The sequence below is a fragment of the Agelaius phoeniceus genome, chromosome 16, assembly GCF_051311805.1.
Source record: "Agelaius phoeniceus isolate bAgePho1 chromosome 16, bAgePho1.hap1, whole genome shotgun sequence".
Taxonomy (NCBI): domain Eukaryota; kingdom Metazoa; phylum Chordata; class Aves; order Passeriformes; family Icteridae; genus Agelaius; species Agelaius phoeniceus.
The window spans coordinates 3384453-3401577 of record NC_135280.1 but is presented as its reverse complement, the minus strand read 5'-3'; the positions used below and the strand labels follow the sequence as shown (position 1 = coordinate 3401577).

Here is a 17125-nt window from a genome sequence, read left to right as displayed (position 1 = left end):
GCGGCCGCGGCGCGGCGCCATCTTGAGCGCGGCACCGCCGCCATGGTGGGAGTGGCGGGGCCGTGGAGTCGGAGAGCGCCGGGATCGCTCACGGTGGAAAACGGCTCCGAGCTCGTCGAGTCTAATCTGTCACCGAACACCACCGTGTCAACCAGAGCAGAGCACTGAGTGCCATGTCCAGACTTGCCTTAAACGTCTCCAGGGATGGTGACTCCACCACCCATCCCCTTGCAGTATGTGACAGCCCTTTCTGTGAGTAAATGCTTCCTGATGTCCAACCTGACCCTGCTCTGGTACAGTTTAACACCATTTCCTCTCATCCTGCCCATTGCTCCCTGGGAGCAGAGTCTGACCCCCATCTCGCTCCTGTCAGGAGTTGTGCAGAGCCAGAAGGTCCCTCCTGATCCTCCTTTCCTCCAGGCTGAGCTCCCTCAGCTTCCTCAGCTGCTCCTGGTGCTCCAGACCCTTCCTCAGCCCCATTCCCTTCCCTGGACACGCTTCAGTGCCTCAATGGCCTTCTGGGGTTGAGGCACCTGGAACTGGACAGAGCACTCAAGGTGTGACCTCTCCAGTTGTGAATCAAGGGGCAGAACCACTGCTATGGGACACACTGTAGGATACTAGGATGGTTTGGGTTGGAACTTAAAAGATCATCCAGTTCCTATGAACAAAAGGACAGGGACACCTTCCACTACCCCAGGTTGCTCCAAGCACCCTCCAACTTGGCCTTGGACACTTCCAGGGATGGGGCAGCCAGAGCTTCACTGGGCAATCTGTGACAGGGTCTCACCACCCTCCTGGGGAAGAATTTCTTCCCAATATCACCATCCTACCCCTCACAGATGTGCAGAGGGCCATGCAGAATCAACCAGGGCTGCTGTGACTGCTGCTGTGACCACAGCCATCGCACACAGCCATGTCCGAGGGGAGCAGCTGGCTCCAGCAGTGTAGCTCCACATAGCTCCTATCCCAAACCTCAAGTACAGACAGGACCGGAGCACTGGAATTTCCAGTTACGTGTATGCTTCAGGAATTTTGTTCATAGAAAATGTGTTTTAAAGATGACCCATAAAGGAAGATGAATAAGTTGCTATTTTCTTCCTGCTTGATTGTTGCCATTTAAGGCCGTGAATTACATTAAGGGTAAATTGGGGGTTTCACTTAGAAATAGCAAGTGCCTCAAGTCTTGATTATGTATTTTGCTTCTAGGCTGGAGTCAAAGAGGAAAACCATTTTTAGCTCTTAGATGAGAGAGAGCTTCTGCAGAGGATCTGTACCTGCTTTGTTTGTCATGTGTTTCACTTAAAGAAAAGGTAATCACAAATTAAATCCGGAGGCCTTTCAGTCAAGACCGACTTGTTTGACATCTGGGGAAAACACCAACCTACCATATTTGCAGTCACCAGGGAAAGCAGAGACCAGGGTGGAGGAGACCTGCATTTCCAATGCAAATGATAAATAAAACCATCAGTGAGTCCCAAAGGCAGAGGGAAGGCCCTGCCCAGAGAGCCAGGGTGGCTGAGGCAGCTGAAGTTTAGAGTAGCCATGGGTTCCCTCCAGCCCTGGGGTATACAGCGACCACAGAACAGCTGACCACCCCGAATAAGGACTGGGAACAGAGGGTGGAACTGAGGAGAAACAAGGCTTTGTAAGAGGAGCTGCATTTGGACTTGTGATCCACCAAATAAACGAGCAGTGTGTTGGTGCAGATCAGACACGGAGGTTGAACATGAGGCAGAAGTGGGCAGTAAAGAAGGAAGGAATTGAGCATCTACACTGAATTGTGGCATTTCTCTTCATAGCCCTGGGAGGTGGCCAGACAGTGATAGAGGAAACCCTCCTTGCTGTGCCTCACTTCAGGAATGCTCTTCATGTGGGTAGACTTTTGGTCATCTTACAACCAATACACATTTTCCTAGCCCAAACAAGGCAAGGCACATATCATGCTGTCCTAGTCCAGAAAGGCAAACAAATTAATGCCACTATCAAGGTATTTTAAAACAAAATATCTTAACATTCAAGGCCAGTCTGTCCTGGGGATTTTATGTGTTTTTCCTCTGGAAAGTCTTGTCTCAGTTCTCTCCTCTGATTCTTCTTAAGACTGATATAGCCTGAACATCTTTTTGTCAGCTTGACTAAAGCCCAGCTGGGCTGTAGCAGCCACAGCACTTGGTATGCTTGGGTGGATTGCTAGCTCCACTGCTGGAAGTGATTCTCAATCCCTGATATGGTTTAATACTGTAAGGCCTGCTAAAGTGGATTACAGATGGGTATAATGCAAGTCAGGGCAGGCTCCAGGTCAGCAGTCCTGCAAAGAACGACTTCAGGGACCAAGACTGCTCCTCCTCTGAGCACAGCCTATACCACAGACCCATCCCTGAATGGGTACCTTGGAATGGCCATTTTCTAAAGCTGGTGCTTTGCGTCCTCCAAGGGGACTTCTGCAAAGAGGCCAGTTCAGTTTGAATGCTCTGAGATTCCCTGGAATTTTTCCACACAGCCAGCTGGCACCTCTCCTGGAGGAGCACATGCTCACTAACGAGAGAACAGGACCCTCCCCATCCAGGGACCGTTTCTGGTCAACTGTCCCTGACACAGCTGAGAGACAATGAGGCCCTTCAGGGCTAAATCCCGAGAGCTGCAACCATCTCCTTTGCCAAGGACATCACTAATTCCCGGCGGTGGCTTGATTCCATAAGCAGCTCAGTGAGGTGACTTTCCAGGTCATCAGCTAATTGCAGGTGAAGTGCCAGAGACTGTCTCCAGCAGGAGGGAAAGTTGGGAACTCTGAGGGAAGAAAGGGTGTAAAACATGTTTGCTCAGCTCTCTTGAGCTGAGCCATCTCTCCTGGGGCAGCTACAGGGAGGTAGGAAAGGGCTGGGTGCCTCAGAAGGATCTAGAGCCAAGTCCCACTGTCCCTGCAGCCTGAGGAATCCAGGAACATCACCATGGCTGAGCCAGACAGGGGGGCACACTCAGCCTGGCCTGTGGGTGGACATCTTAAAGCTTCTGGTCTCCCCACAACCCCTGGCTATTTGTGTGCTGGAGCAGAGGAGGAGATAGATCACTGATTATCCCCTACACAGCTTCTCCTTTGAGTCTAACAAAGCCAGGACATGGCTCCTCTATTGCCCTCCCTGAGAGGCCTCTTGGCATTCCCCACCTCTGTGAAATAGTGAGGGGTGAATAGAGCCCTCTGAAACTCCATGGCAGAGAAACTGCTTTAAAAATCCCCTCTCTTTCAGCACTCAACATTCTTGAGAGGAAACCACTCTGGGCTCCCCCGTGCTCGCTGGAGTTGGGAGCAGTGAGTAATGCTTGCAGTTGTCCCTGCCCGGCACCACATTCTTTTCTCCAGCATGTAATGGCCCAGAGGAGGGATAAATGGAGCCTTGCTGGAGCAGCCTGCAGTGTGGCTGTGCACACCATGGCCTCACACTGGACAGGCATTGGGAAGGGCTGTGGAAGGCTCAGCCTCATTTTACTGAGGGGCTGGTTACCCAAAACAGCAAATGAAATGGGAAGAAAGGAGAAAAAGCCCTGCCAAGTGTTAACTAACAGCACACCTCCATTGGCTGTGGAGCATGAAAATCATCCTGATTGCCCTGTGTCCAGCAGCTCTGCACCAGTCTCCCTGTGCCCACACCTCTGCTCACCTGACCTGCTCTCAGCCCTGGGCATTTTGCTGCTCACTGGTTTCTCACCACCAGTTTCTTTTATTCTTTGTGTCTCAGTACATTTTCCCACAGCGATCAGTGACCATTTCAGAAGAGGCTGAAGAAAGGCACCCCATTTCCCTATTGCTGTCATCTCTTCTTGGCTGTTGGCCTTTTTCCTACCCCACTCCCACCAACTCCCTCCCCAGGAGCTGCCATTGCCTCTTCCTCACCCCATTTCCCCAGGTTATAAGCCTAGTTTGGGCCTTACTCCAACCAGTTTCACCTCCTCTCTTGCAAACTGGTGCTTCCAGTACTCACCAGCTCAGCCCAGTGTCTGCACCTCCAGCCCTGCCAGGCTCCCACTGCACCCAGGAGGGAGCCTGGGGAGATGAAGGGCAGAAACCGGCAGGTCCACCCTGAGAAGGGTACGATGCCAGAGCAGGAGCAGGCCAGGCAGAGGATTAAAGAGGAACTAGAGCCTGTTCCCTGCCTTTCATCTGCTTCGAGCATGACACAATCACAGACATTTGCTCTTCAAAGGCAGGCGAGGGTGGCAGAGCCTTGGGAAGCTTCACTCCTGAATACACTCCCAGGTCTGGTCTCCCAGAGCTGGCAAGTTACCTGGCTCAGCTTTTCCTGGTTCCTGACCCAGTGGCCTCAATCTTCTGTCTCCTTTCCACAGATGTGACTCCAGCTCTGGGGACTTGTGGACATCGCTGTACCCAACAGGGTCCCAGCTTTGTGAGGATTATCCCTGTTCTTTTCCACAAAATCAGCAACGCTGAACAAACAGGGCTGAAGCTTCACAGAGGGTTTGGAAGCTCAAAGGATGGGTAGAGAGTCAGTAAGCCCAAAACCTTCCTGGCAAAGGCTGGGCTGGAGGTAGGTACCAGCACTGGAGCTGTGTCACTCATCTTGCCAAAGCTTCCTCCTTCCTCCTGCACCTTTTCCCAGCCCCACCCACGCAACACTCCAGAGCCCTGCTCTCTGAAGTCAATTTTTTGCACTTCACAGGACTTTCTCTTGCTTTCACCTGAAAGCTGCTCCACACCCAGCCAGCACACTGCCAGGGTATGAGTCTCCCTACCTGAACCCAGGCCTCCCTCCCAGGGCAAACTGGGGAGCAGGACAGGCAAGCTCTAATACCTGGAGCAGGGAGAAGCAGGGACACTGCCCAATGTAGAGCTGAGACTAGTCAAAGGAGCCTTGGTGGAAGGAGAAGGCAGCTGCTTAGGCTTTGTTATGGGATCAGCAACACCCCACTTGCTTCCAGCAGTCCAGCCTAAGATATAAAACACTGAGGAGGGTGACAGAGCAACATTTGGAAAGATGTGAATTCCCCATTAAGCCCAGCTCCTCCAGCAGCTCCCTGTGGCACACAGTGGCAGTATCTGGAGAACTCCAGCCCACAGCAACCTTGGAGACCCACAGGTTTGGCAGGCTCAGTTCTACCCCTCCCATATCACCCAGAGCCATCTGCCCTGTGCCCTGAAGCACCAGCATCCCCCCAGCCTGATAGCAGAGCTGTGCAGCCTGGCAGGGCGAGATCCCAGCAGGGAGCAACTGTCAAAAAATGGCATGAGAAGAAAGAAAATAAACAACCAACACCAGTCAAGCCTCTATGGTGTGCACTTTTATTTCAACTGGTCTTAAGTCAGTGTACAGGTAGCCCCTCCCTCCCCCACATACTGGCACCACTTCTAGACCCTGTGGGGGGACTGTAAAGCCTTCATTCACAACTATCACTGGGGAACACAGGCTGCTTGCTTGACAAATCGAAGAGAAAAAGGATCAAGTGTGTTTTGTTTTTAAGGCGGAAAGATACAAAAAGACACTTGTCGGGTTACATAATTTACAGACAAGCAATTATAACCTAACACCAGCTGTAACTGGTGGACTCCCTCCGAGCTGGGCTTTGCCTTCACAGAGGCGAGTAACTTCCTGTAACAATGCATTATAATATTTGGAATGACTATTAAAAAAAACCAAAAAAAATGTACAATCAAAGTCCTCAGATGCATTGTAGAACTTTGGGGGCGTTCGCTCCGACATGTTTCATTTTAAGAATGCTGCTGACACCTTCACCGTTCCAGTTTTTTAATCCTGAGTCAAGCGCCAAAAAAAAAACAAATAAAGCCATGCCAATCTCGTCTTGTTTTATGCGCATTTATGGGTTTCGTTTCATCACAAGGGTGTGGGTGTTGGAAACAGTCCGGTTTAGAAGCATTTGCGGTGGACAATGGAGGGTCCGGATTCATCGTACTCCTGCTTGCTGATCCACATCTGCTGGAAGGTGGACAGGGAGGCCAGGATGGAGCCCCCGATCCAGACAGAGTATTTGCGCTCAGGTGGGGCAATGATCTGCAGGGAAGAGGAGGAACCAGTCAGACACAGCATCACGCTACGCTCACAGCCCACGCACGGCCCTGCAAGATGGAGCTGCCTAATTCCCTTATCTAACCTTGGCCAAGATACCATGAAGTCCAAACAGGATCAAGACACAGCCTCACACACCCACCTCCCTCCTCTGCAGTCAGTCTTTACTCTAATCCCATTATTCATGCAGTTGGGTGGGTGCCACCCTGTCCAGCCCAAGGCCATTAAGGCAGTACCAGACAGACATGGTTTGTATTTTTTGCAGCACGACTCCAGCATTTCACCCTCCACACGTGCTGCACCAACAGTGGTGGTGAGATGTTCCCTCAACTCCATCCTACCTTGATTTTCATTGTGCTGGGTGCCAGGGCTGTGATCTCCTTCTGCATCCTGTCAGCAATGCCAGGGTACATTGTGGTACCACCAGACAGCACTGTGTTGGCATACAGGTCCTTACGGATATCCACATCACACTTCATGATGGAGTTGAAGGTAGTTTCATGGATACCACAGGACTCCATACCTGTGAAGAAACAGAAGTTTCAAGTCAACAAGGGCTCAGACAAAGTCAAGGAAGCCTAAGAGGATACTACAGGCAACCAAGAGACCACCAGTCCTTTCAGCAGGAAGGCACTACAGAGCCATGGCTGGGACAGACTCAACCTTTGGCTCTATTGACCCAAGTCCCTCAAACAGCTTTAAAGCTGTGTAGGAAGTGAGGCTGACTGGTGTGGGCAGCACAAGCCTTGCTACAGATCAGAAATAAAACATGGTACATCACTGCCATGGTCTCCAGGTCACCCTTCACAGAAGGAACATTAAGGGGCAACACAGTATCCTAGAAAAGTTTGACTTACCCAGGAAAGATGGCTGGAACAGGGCCTCAGGGCACCTGAACCTCTCATTGCCAATGGTGATGACCTGGCCATCAGGGAGTTCATAGCTCTTCTCCAGGGAAGAGCTAGAGGCAGCTGTGGCCATCTCCTGCTCGAAATCCAGGGCGACATAGCACAGCTTCTCTTTGATGTCACGCACGATTTCCCTCTCGGCCGTGGTAGTGAAGCTGTAGCCTCTCTCTGTCAGGATCTTCATGAGGTAGTCCGTCAGGTCACGGCCAGCCAGATCCAGACGGAGGATGGCATGGGGGAGGGCATAGCCTTCGTAGATGGGCACAGTGTGGGTAACACCATCACCAGAGTCCATCACGATACCAGTGGTACGACCAGAGGCATACAGGGACAGCACAGCCTGGATGGCTACATACATGGCTGGGGTGTTGAAGGTCTCAAACATGATCTAGGCAGAGAAAAGGAGGGGTTGAGTCAGCAGCATAACACAGGGTTCTTGCTACACACCCTAACCAAGTCCATGCAAATGGTCTTACTTTTGCCCCTAGATAAGAGGCATCTCTACACTTGCCTTTAAAGTCCATGCTTATCTCACCTGGTCTCCACCCACACCTGCCAGGTCAGAGCCTGAGCAGGGACACCACTGCTAGAGACCCATCCACATATCACAGCAAGGAAACAAACAAATGCCAAGTAATCTACAGTATAGTCACTCAGGGGCTGTAAATGGATTAGTGTGCCTAGGCAGAAACAGCAGTTAGACAAGTTGCTAGTTCAGTCTCAGAGAAAGCCAGCTTAGAAGAGCAAACAAAACCTGTCAAGGTCCAGCAAAGAGGAGACTCAGGTCAGGAAAGGAAAACCCTGTAAAGATGGCAAAAAGGGAGAATAGTGGTGAAGAACGAGAGGACAACATGAAGAGGAGAGCTGGCCTGCAGCAATTATCTGCTGTAGCTCCAAGCTGCAGAGTTCTACACACCTGTGTCATCTTCTCTCTGTTGGCTTTGGGGTTCAGGGGAGCCTCTGTGAGCAGCACAGGGTGCTCCTCAGGGGCTACTCTCAGCTCGTTGTAGAAAGTGTGATGCCAGATCTTCTCCATGTCATCCCAGTTGGTGACAATACCGTGTTCAATGGGGTACTTCAGGGTCAGGATACCTCTTTTGCTCTGGGCTTCATCACCAACGTAGCTGTCTTTCTGACCCATACCAACCATCACACCCTGCAGAATAAAGACCATGTGGTAAGTACAGCTGAAGAGTGGATAACTCCCTTCATTCAAAGCTAAGTCTCTAATTATTGTCCCTCTGCTGTCACCTATCAGGAAATGCATTCAGTCAGCTGTTCTGACACACTGCACAAAGGCTCTGGAGGAGGCTGGATTCCCCACCAGCTGTGCTGCACTGCACAGGCCTCTCAAGGTACAAAGCCAAATAAAAGGGCTTCTTGCCACCTAAACTCCTCTCTTTTGTTAGACAATAAGCACAACCAGCCACCTACCTGATGTCTGGGGCGACCCACGATGGATGGGAAGACAGCACGGGGGGCATCGTCCCCGGCAAAACCGGCCTTGCACATACCGGAGCCATTGTCAACAACGAGCGCGGCAATATCGTCATCCATGGCTGGCTGCGGGAGGAGAGCAGAGAAGGAGACGTGAGCATCCCCCCTCACACGGCGAGCCCCGTCCCGCGGCGGCAGGCGGGAAGGGAAGGCGATGGCGGGAAGCGCAGGCGATGCCGCCAAGGCCTTCCCCACCCATTTCCTTCCTGCCGGCGCCGCTCCGCTTCGCCCGGCGCCCGCTAGAGGGGGCGACGCCTCCCAGATTTCGGCACTGCGCGGATTTGGGACAAAGGAAGTCCCTGCGCCCTCTCGCATTATTACCATAAAAGGCAATGGATGGAGCGCGCCGCGCCTCGCCCGCCACCGGCTGTCGGGGGGACGGCGGCGGCCACTCCCCGGAGCGGGCGGGCGTGGCCGCCACACCCCAGCGCCCCGCCGCGTCCCGCCCAGCGGGGCTCGATGCCTCCGCACAACCCCGCCGGTCACGCCCGGTGCCCCACCTTGAGCCGGCCAGCGGGGCTCAACACCTCCGCACAGCCCCGCCGGTCACGCCCGGTGCTCTGCTCAGAGCCCCGCCATGTGCCAGTCAGCGCGGCTTGGCGCGCCCAGCCAGCCTACGGGGTAACGCCCGGTGCCCGCCGTGTGCCAGGCACGGCCGGCGGGATTCGCCCCCTCTGCATGCACAGACCCCAAAGTCTCAGCCAGCCCCTGCAAGGAGCCGCAGCAGGACAAGCGCTGGCCACCACGCCCAGTTCACTAGTCAAGCGTGACCGGGGCTCTGCCCCATCGACCGGCGGCACCACGGGCGGGATTACAGCCAGCGTCTTATGCAATTGCCGCCCGCCCAGGCTCAGCCCCGGCGGCTCCGGTGTAATCCGGTGGCGGGGGGGCGGCAGCAGCTGCCGCACATGTGCCGCCCCGCACGGGCAGCCTGGGAAGTGTAGTCAGAGCGGGCAGCCCGCCTGCACCTGCGCTCCGGGCACAGGGGGGGTCCCCCCTGCGCCCCCCAACCCCGCATTGTTCCGATCCAAAGCCTCGCCCCGTGTAGGGGTGCCGCCCCCTCCCCACAAGCAACAGCCGCCACGATTATTCCTATGCGCGAGGCGGGGGCGCCGCGCCCCTCCTCACGGGGGACAACGCCCCCGGGCCCCGACCCCGGCACGGGCGGCTCCGCCGAACAGACAAAGCCCCGCACCCCCGGCCGCGCCGCCGCTCCCGGGACACAGCAGCCGAGCCGCCCGCTCCCCCCGTCCGCACCAGCAATCCTCTTACAGGGCGGATTAGCCCCACGGGTGGCAGGGGCGCGACCCCCCTCCGCAAGCATCACCCCCGAAACCGGCCTTAAACCGCGAGCTGCGTCTCTATCCCTTAAAACGCGGCAGCGCGCTACGGGGCCGCCACCCCGCCAGCGCACAAAGGGCGCGCCGTGTCCCAACAACCCCGATCACACCGAGATCCGTAACAACACCGGCTCATTACTGTTCTCGTTAATATTATTACTGTCCTATCCCCCGTTGTCGCGGTGCCGCTCTCACCTTTAGGGAGTTGGCGCGGTCGGAGCTGGGGCGGGCGCGAGGCGGCGGCGGGAGCGGGGCGCGCGCACGGTGAGGACAGGCAGAGCTCGCGGCGGCTCCCGCCCGCCGCCCGCGCGCGCTTTATATCGGGCCGCCGCCGCCGCCGCCTCGCCATAAAAGGAAACTTTCGGAGTGCGCCGTTCCGATTGGCCACGCCTGACCACGCCCCCCAAGCCTCGCCCCGCTCCGCCGCCTCGACAGGGGGGAAAATATTGGGGTGGGGGGGAAGCGAACGGGGCTGAGGCGGGGGCGCGGCCCCCGGGCCCCTGCGCTGCTCCGGGGACCGGGCCGTGCCCGTCCCCGCCGCACTCCGCGCTGCTCCGCTGTCCCCGTGCAGCCCCCCCACGCCAGCCCTCACACAAAGCCCCGCGGGTGGGGGTCCCGGCCCTTTCGCCCCCTGTGTCTGTGGGAGCCGGGCGGATGCAGCCCCCTGAGGGAAGGGGGTACGCGGGCGCGGCGCGGGGTCCCGGGGATGCTGCTCAGCCCGCCCGTGGTGCTGCCCGGCTCGGGGCACGTGGGGCGCATGTCACCTGCACCCCTGGGCCGGGCGGGCACCGGTGACCCCGGCCGGGAGCGGGACCAGCGGGACGCGGGGCCAAGTTCACTGCTGATGTCAGCAAGCGGCGGCGACAGGCTCCTGCCGGCCGCCACCGGGCCCTCGGCCCTTGGACCCGCCCGGGCAACCGGGAACTCCGCCGGCGCCACCGGGCACTGTTAAAGCCCGTGTGCCTACGGTGGCAGCGGGACCGGGGAGAAGGGAACGCTCCGCTAGCTCTGGCTCATCGAGTCAAGCAGGGGAGCCTGGTCCTTGCTCTCCATCCTGCCCCGTGCTGGCAGGGCACACCACGGGAGCAGTGGTTTGGTCAGATTTGAGCAATATTTGTTGCTATTCTCTGCTCCAAACCTTGCTGGAGTAGGAGACGTGGCTGCTCCAGCCCAGGCTGCCTTTCTGCAATTCCCTTCTTGCCTGTGACCATCCCACACTGGTCGGGAATAAAGGGGAGGGCAGCGGCCGCAGAGCAGCAGGCAGCAGCAACCAGAGGGCTTTGCGTCTCCAGAGTGTTGTGCGAACACGGGCTGATTAATCAAGTTAATTAAGCAGTCCTGTAAGTAAAGTAGCAGCAGCCACTCGCAATCTGTTGCCGGCTGGAAGCACAGAGACTTCAGCGTGGGGACCTTGGATGTGTAATCTCAGCCGTTTGAAAACTGTAGTGACAGGTAAAAAAAAAAAAATCTCCGGGGAAAAAAAGGCTCAAAATGCCTGTTCTCCATGGAATACCCCTTGTCCAGCATCATAGAGGCACGACTCAGGCCTGCAGTCAAGGTCTTGCAGGCCACACCAGCAAACTCTTTGTCATCAGGGAGCTGCAAAGATCCCACTGAGGATGAGGTTCCCTCCCCAAACTGCCCATATGGGTCTCACTGAAGGGGACCCAGGCATTATTCCCCCCCCCCCCCCCATTACTCCTGCTGTGGGATGAACAAAGGAGAAGAGCAGCAGGAGGAACCTGCAAAAGCTTGTTGAGATGGAGATTTGCAATTACCTGGGGGGATGGGAGGCAATGGGACACCAGGCATGGATGGGAATACAAGAGAAACCCTTTTCCTTTGGATGGCATCCCCTTCCCCAGGAGTGCCTTGTCCTGGTGAAGATCCCCAAAATTCAGCACCACAGCTGTACCCAGGTGGGTGCTTTGGAGGGGGTGGTTCAGGAGGGACAGGAGACCTGTGGGCTCTTCTGGGCCACCCCAGGGCCATGCCTCACCCCACAGGGCAGAGGTGGCCATAGTGTCCTGCCAGGCCACTTTGGGACCAGGCCATCCCCACCATGTGGAGATGGCCACAGTGATGGACGTGTTCTGCCCGGCCACTTTGGGATTATGGCATCCCCTCCTCACTGGAGATGGCCACAGTGATAAAGAAGAGACAGGCCAGGAGAGTCCCCCCAGGAAGCCCTCAGTGGAAAGGGACCCAGCCTGGGGTGCCTGCAGGGCCAGGCTGGAGCAGAGCTGCCTTTGCCCGGTCATTCCTCTGTCGCCTCGATGTGGATCGTGCAAGATCTCTCTCTCGCAGCTTCCCTGGCAGTAAAATGGGAGTCATGGCTGTTAATTACCTGCCTCATGGGGAATTAATTAATGTTTGCATTCCACTTTGAAAAGGCTGATTATTAATTAGAAGATTATATGTCAAATAAGGGGAGCCACAAGGCATGGGTAGAGCTGATGGCCCTCGCAGCTGGGAAGTGTGGTCCACCAATGTGCTGATAAAGCAGGAAAAGTCCAACAGTACCACTGGGGTGATGGGTTTGGGATGGGGAACATCAGGTCAGGGCCAGGTGGAGAGGCCACCAGGGCTCATGGGGGTCTTGGGCAGATGGATGGGGCATGCATGAGATGGGTGGGATGCTGTGCTCTGCTGCATCCCTGTGAGCAGGCTGGGTGGAGCCAGGCTGGGGAGCCACAATGGGAGACAGCCCATTAGGCAGGGAGAGAACTGCCAGGCAATTAGTCTTGATTATTGGACTGAATCAGAAGGCAATCAATCTGCCAGCATCCGGAGGGCAGCAGCACGGCCTCGTGGCTCCGGCTTCAGGGGCAGCGAGGTCTGGCCTCGGTGGGATGTCAGGATGTGGCCTCCAGCACATGGCTGGGTGCCACCACTTCCTCCCGGGCTGAAGACACCTTGGCAGCAAAGCCACCAGCCAGCCACCACTGTGTGAGGGACCAGGCCACCTCCCTGCCCGTGGCTGGGGCTCTCTTCCCATCTCTTCTGGGATGTTGCAAGAGCTGAGAGGAAAGAAAGGGGAACCAAGCAAAAAGCTCCCTGGCTGTCATGTTACTTGGGGCAGACATCACAAGCTCCCAAGTTCCCATGTTTTGCTTCATGTCTCCCTGCTCGTCCTTGGTGCCTGGCTCACACCGACTCTGGACAAAACTATCCGAGGGAGGATCCTCCTGCCCTTCAGCAGCTGATATGGCTGGGCTTGCATTGCTGCACTTGTGGGACAATGTGTGAGCTCTGCTTTCCCCTCGCTGCTCCCAGCCCTTCCCCATGTGCAGCAGCCCTGTGCCCATGCAGGGATGGCACCTGCCACGCTTTTGGGGAGAGGAGGGTCAAAGGGGGAGAAATATTCCCGGGAATTTTTGGACTTGGAGTTTTAGCTTGGATTTCTGCACATTCCCTTCAGCACCAGCTCTTCCATCTCTCACTCTGTCATGTGCTCAGGCCTCCCTTCTCTCCCTCCTGCTGTTGTGACAATGAGAAGAGAGGTAGAAACTTCTGAAACCACCACAATCTATTTGAATCACCCTCGCACAAAAATCATGGATGTTTTTTGAAGCACTGCCTTTCCCTTCCCTTCCCACTCCCCAAGGGGAAGAAGGAAAGGTGCTGACCACATCCCCTGTTTCACAGGCACAGGGGCCATCTCAGCACCTTCCTCTTTCAATTTTCTCCTTGCAGCATCAGCTGTAACGGGAATTTGCAGGAGGTAAAATCTAAGCAGGAACCCCAGGCCCTCCACTCCCTTTGGAGATGTTTGGGGGCCTCAGTGCAGCCCCCACCTCTCCCTTTATGGGAACATATTCAGCATTAAACCTGAAGCAAAACAGCCCCTGACATTTTCCTGGCTCGCTGTGTTGCATCCCTGATGCCAGCTCATCCCTGACAAGCTGCAGACTCGACTCTCCCCCTTTAAGCATCATTCTCCACTCCCATACACCCCTCCCCGAGGTTTCTGCTCCTTTGTATTGATCCTTCAGCTGTCTCTGATCTATCAGTCCTTTTCCAGAGAGGCAGCCTTTCCCTTCACAGCCCTCCATGTGCAAGGGTGTTCTCCCCCGATCTGCTGCATCCGCATAGACAGGCTAACAATGCATCGAGCATCCCTCCCATTCACAAGGGATGAAAATCATTACATTGTATCATGCTGCAAAACTGTATAAATCCCCCATTTTCCATTTTCAAGGCACAGACAAACAATCTGTGCCAGGGTTTGCTGAGGCTGTTGAAAGGGCCTAGCCCTGCCCAGGTAGCCAAGGTGCTGGCAGGGCACACATGCCTGGTTTACAGCCTGCTGTCCCTGATAAGTGGACTTTGCTGGAGGGGTTGAAGATTTTTCTCCACCTATTTCTCCAGCCTTGTCTCTTTGTGTCCCCATGCCTTCCCCAGCCCTTTCATTGCATATCCCTGAGCTGATCCCTGTGCCAGCATTTCCAGATCCTGACGCTGGCCTCAGGGTTTCCCAGCTCACACAGGCAGCAGGAGGCCAAGGTGTCATTCCCAGCCTCGTGAGCAGCCAGGTCAGTCCCATCCTGGTGCCCCACAGCCCTGCCACCCTCTCACCCTCCCTGGGCTGTGCTGGCCTGGCCAGAGCAGAGCAAAGCCCTCCCTTCCCCCAGTGCTTAAACGTGCTGCCAGGGCTGTTTTGGTTGACCTTGATAGCAACAGCCTTTGAGGCCAGAGCGTGGAATTGTTTTCAGCCCAAGGTCATTCTGCAGCACAGAGCGATTACCCCGGCACAGCCAGAGCCTGGGGCGATGCCGGCCGGGCTCCCAGCTCAGCCCTGCCCTGGGCATCTCTGGAGTCCACTTCTTCCACAGAAACAGGGCAGGTGTAAGCTAAATCCTGTGCTGGAGCTTCCCTGCAGAGACAGAGAATGGTGGAGCAGCCCTCCCCTCCAGCCAGGCTTGGCATCAGTTTCAGGGGATATTTCCTCCAGCTAAAAACAGAAGGGGAAGAGAAAAAGCTGATTCTCCCTGGGTTTTTTCTGCCTGTCTCAGCTCTCCAGCCCCACTCACACCACCCCCATGCTACTGAGTGATCCCTTGGCTGTGATGCACCTCCAAGGGGGTCTTTCCCCCAAGGATGCTCCCTGTGGTTCAGTTACCTGTCCTGGCAAAAGCCTCCTGCAGGTGTTACATGGCACTATGCCAAGCCATACGGTGCAATTTCAGCTGCTTCTTAATTACTTTGAGAATTGATTTTTCTTGGTCTCTGATGACAAAGGCAGGGGAGCAGCTGGATGGAGTTTCCTGCTCGTACAGTACCTAGGAAATGAAACAGATCCTGGGCTACCCAAGCATGCTGGGAAATTCGCTTTGATCTTTGCCAGGCTAATGGCACTTTCCATCTAGGGGCTTTGAGCCTTTGACAGAGGTGACCTCTCCTACCTTGGAGAGAGGGAATAATGCTGCCCTTGTTTTCTGTCAGAGAAACAGAGGCAGGGAGAGCAGGGATGGCCATTGCCCTCAGCCAGGGTGACTTTCCTGCCTATGCCAGGTGATGTAAAGCGCTCGTGACTCTGCAGATAATTCTGGCTTGGGTTTGGGGCATAAGCCCCCTTTTCCTCCATCAGCAAGTCATGGGGGCCTGGTCACTGTGCTGGGGCTGCTGTGGGAGCACCCAAAGGTGGGGAACCCCCCCATCCTCCAGTGAGCTGCAGCAGCTTCCATCCCTGCAGGCACAGGGATGCTCAGGCAATGAATGGGCGAGGCAGGGTTTGCCCATTCCTAGAAGGAGGGATGCAGAGGAACCCAGGAACTGCTCTGGGCCCTGTCCCAGCCCCATCCCTGCCCGGGCTAGCCCCCGGCTCTGTTTGCACAGCCGGTGCCGAGCCGTGACGCAAGCGGGAGGAGTGGGACCTGCTCTAGTCAATGCCCCATCCACTCCTGCGGGTTTAAATAAACCTTCAGGGGTGATTCAGCACTTACACAGCACTCAGCCCTTTCACAGAGCCACCAGAACTGAAGTCCAGTGACAGTTCCTCTCCCCACACCTTGGAGAGCAGGTGCATGGGAGGAGGGCCAGGTTTTTTTTGTCTGGTGCCAGGCTTGTTTGTGGTCCACATGGCTGGGGCACAGTGGGGTGATGCCCCTCATGATGGGCTGGCAGTGGGGAAGGATGGAGCACAGGCTTTCTGCAGGATGGTGCTCCTCCCAACCAGCCCCTCTGGTCCAGCTCACACCGAGATCTGCAGCAAACCTGGGAACAAGCCAGCAAGTTTGCAAATATATCATCCCTCTGATATCATCCTGAGTCCACTCACACACAGACTGGGCGTGGGAGGAAAGCACCACCACCAAGCCCCCCTGTATTTCATTTCCCTCCCAGCCCGTTGCCCCCAAAGTTTCCATTCCTCACTCGAGACAGTATTTCCACATGTGCTTTGTTTGGCACATTTCACACATTCCTGCTGGCAGGTGATAAGATCTCAGGAGAAAGGCAAACCAAAGCCCTGGGTGCCAGGCACTGGCTGTCACTCCCCTGGCTCATGAAGGTACCCTGCTCCCTCCTCACCTGCTCTGATCTGGGAGCTCACATCCAGAATCTTCCTTTCACCACGGGTGGGCTCTGGGGTGAAGGTCCAGAAAGAGAAATCGTGGTGGTACTCAGGTGGCTGAGTGAGTTGTCAGGTTCCCTCCTGCTCCTGAGGAGGACTGCAGAGCTCTGCTCTCTCAGGTGCCTGTGCCACCCTGGGATGCCCACTCTGCTGTCCCATGTGGGTGATGTGTGCCTGGGTAGGCACAGAGCCCCTCTGGAGCAGCAGAGGTGTTATCAGCTCTGAGAATATTTGAAAAATGCACTTGAATGCTATTAGAACCTTGAGTACCTGCAGGTGGCACTTACTGGAGCAATGGCACAGCCCTGGGGACTGCCTGGCCCAGGCGTCCCCAAGGCCCCCTTTGCTGGTATGAGCAGGCAGGGGTATGAACACACCTCTCCCTCCTCCAGCCTTTAACAATAAATGGAGTTAAATATTCTCCATTCCTGCTCTCTTCCCTTCCCCATGCCAGAGCCAGAGCAGTGTGGGGGTGCAGAAGTGGCTTCCAGAGCTCCTCCACTTCTGGAGCACAGAGAAGCCAAGTGGGTACAGAGGCCACCAGGGCCTGGTGGAGCTCAGATGGACACAAAGAGTGCCCACTGTCTTTATGGTTTCTCAGCCCAAAGAAGAGGCAAGTCAGCATGCAGAAAAAGCAGGGAGTGACTTTCCTATGGGGCTTTGTAGGAGCCCTTTTGGTTCCCAGATCACTGCCCAAGGCTGTGAGAGGGCTGCACAGCACATCTCATTCTCTGGGAACCCTTGCTCATGTTTTGCAAGAGCTTGGGGCAG

The 17125-nt window shown here is 55.7% G+C and overlaps 1 protein-coding gene and 1 long non-coding RNA gene across 3 annotated transcripts; one reads left to right on the top strand and one right to left on the bottom strand.

Moving 5' to 3' along the window:
- The first annotated feature begins 11 nt into the window (after positions 1-11).
- LOC129127179 (uncharacterized) lies at positions 12-5819 on the top strand. 2 transcript variants are annotated; one of them, XR_008535165.2, is made up of 3 exons: positions 12-252; positions 1210-1313; positions 4342-5819. It is a non-coding gene; the product is annotated as an uncharacterized LOC129127179 (long non-coding RNA). The 2 variants fall into 2 exon arrangements; XR_008535164.2 differs by lacking the exon at positions 4342-5819 and having other exon boundaries at positions 1210-1349.
- On the bottom strand, positions 5271-10102 carry ACTB (actin beta). The gene is made up of 6 exons (XM_054643638.2): positions 9976-10102; positions 8378-8506; positions 7860-8099; positions 6893-7331; positions 6377-6558; positions 5271-6020 (listed from the first exon to the last, which is right to left on the bottom strand). The coding sequence occupies exons 2-6, from the start codon at positions 8498-8500 to the stop codon at positions 5877-5879; spliced, it is 1128 nt and encodes a 375-aa protein (XP_054499613.1). The 5' UTR covers positions 8501-8506; positions 9976-10102; the 3' UTR covers positions 5271-5876.
- Between the last annotated feature and the right edge of the window lie 7023 nt (positions 10103-17125).

What these genes read in the sequence shown, in the direction of transcription:
- ACTB (XM_054643638.2), bottom strand. Translation starts at nt 8,500, where the DNA reads ATGGATGACGATATTGCCGCGCTCGTTGTTGACAATGGCTCCGGTATG. An exon ending in TGGGTCGCCCCAGACATCAG is followed by an intron (nt 8,100 to 8,377) that starts GTAGGTGGCTGG and finishes TTTATTCTGCAG; the next exon opens with GGTGTGATGGTTGGTATGGG. An exon ending in GTTCCAGCCATCTTTCCTGG is followed by an intron (nt 6,559 to 6,892) that starts GTAAGTCAAACT and finishes GTTTCTTCACAG; the next exon opens with GTATGGAGTCCTGTGGTATC.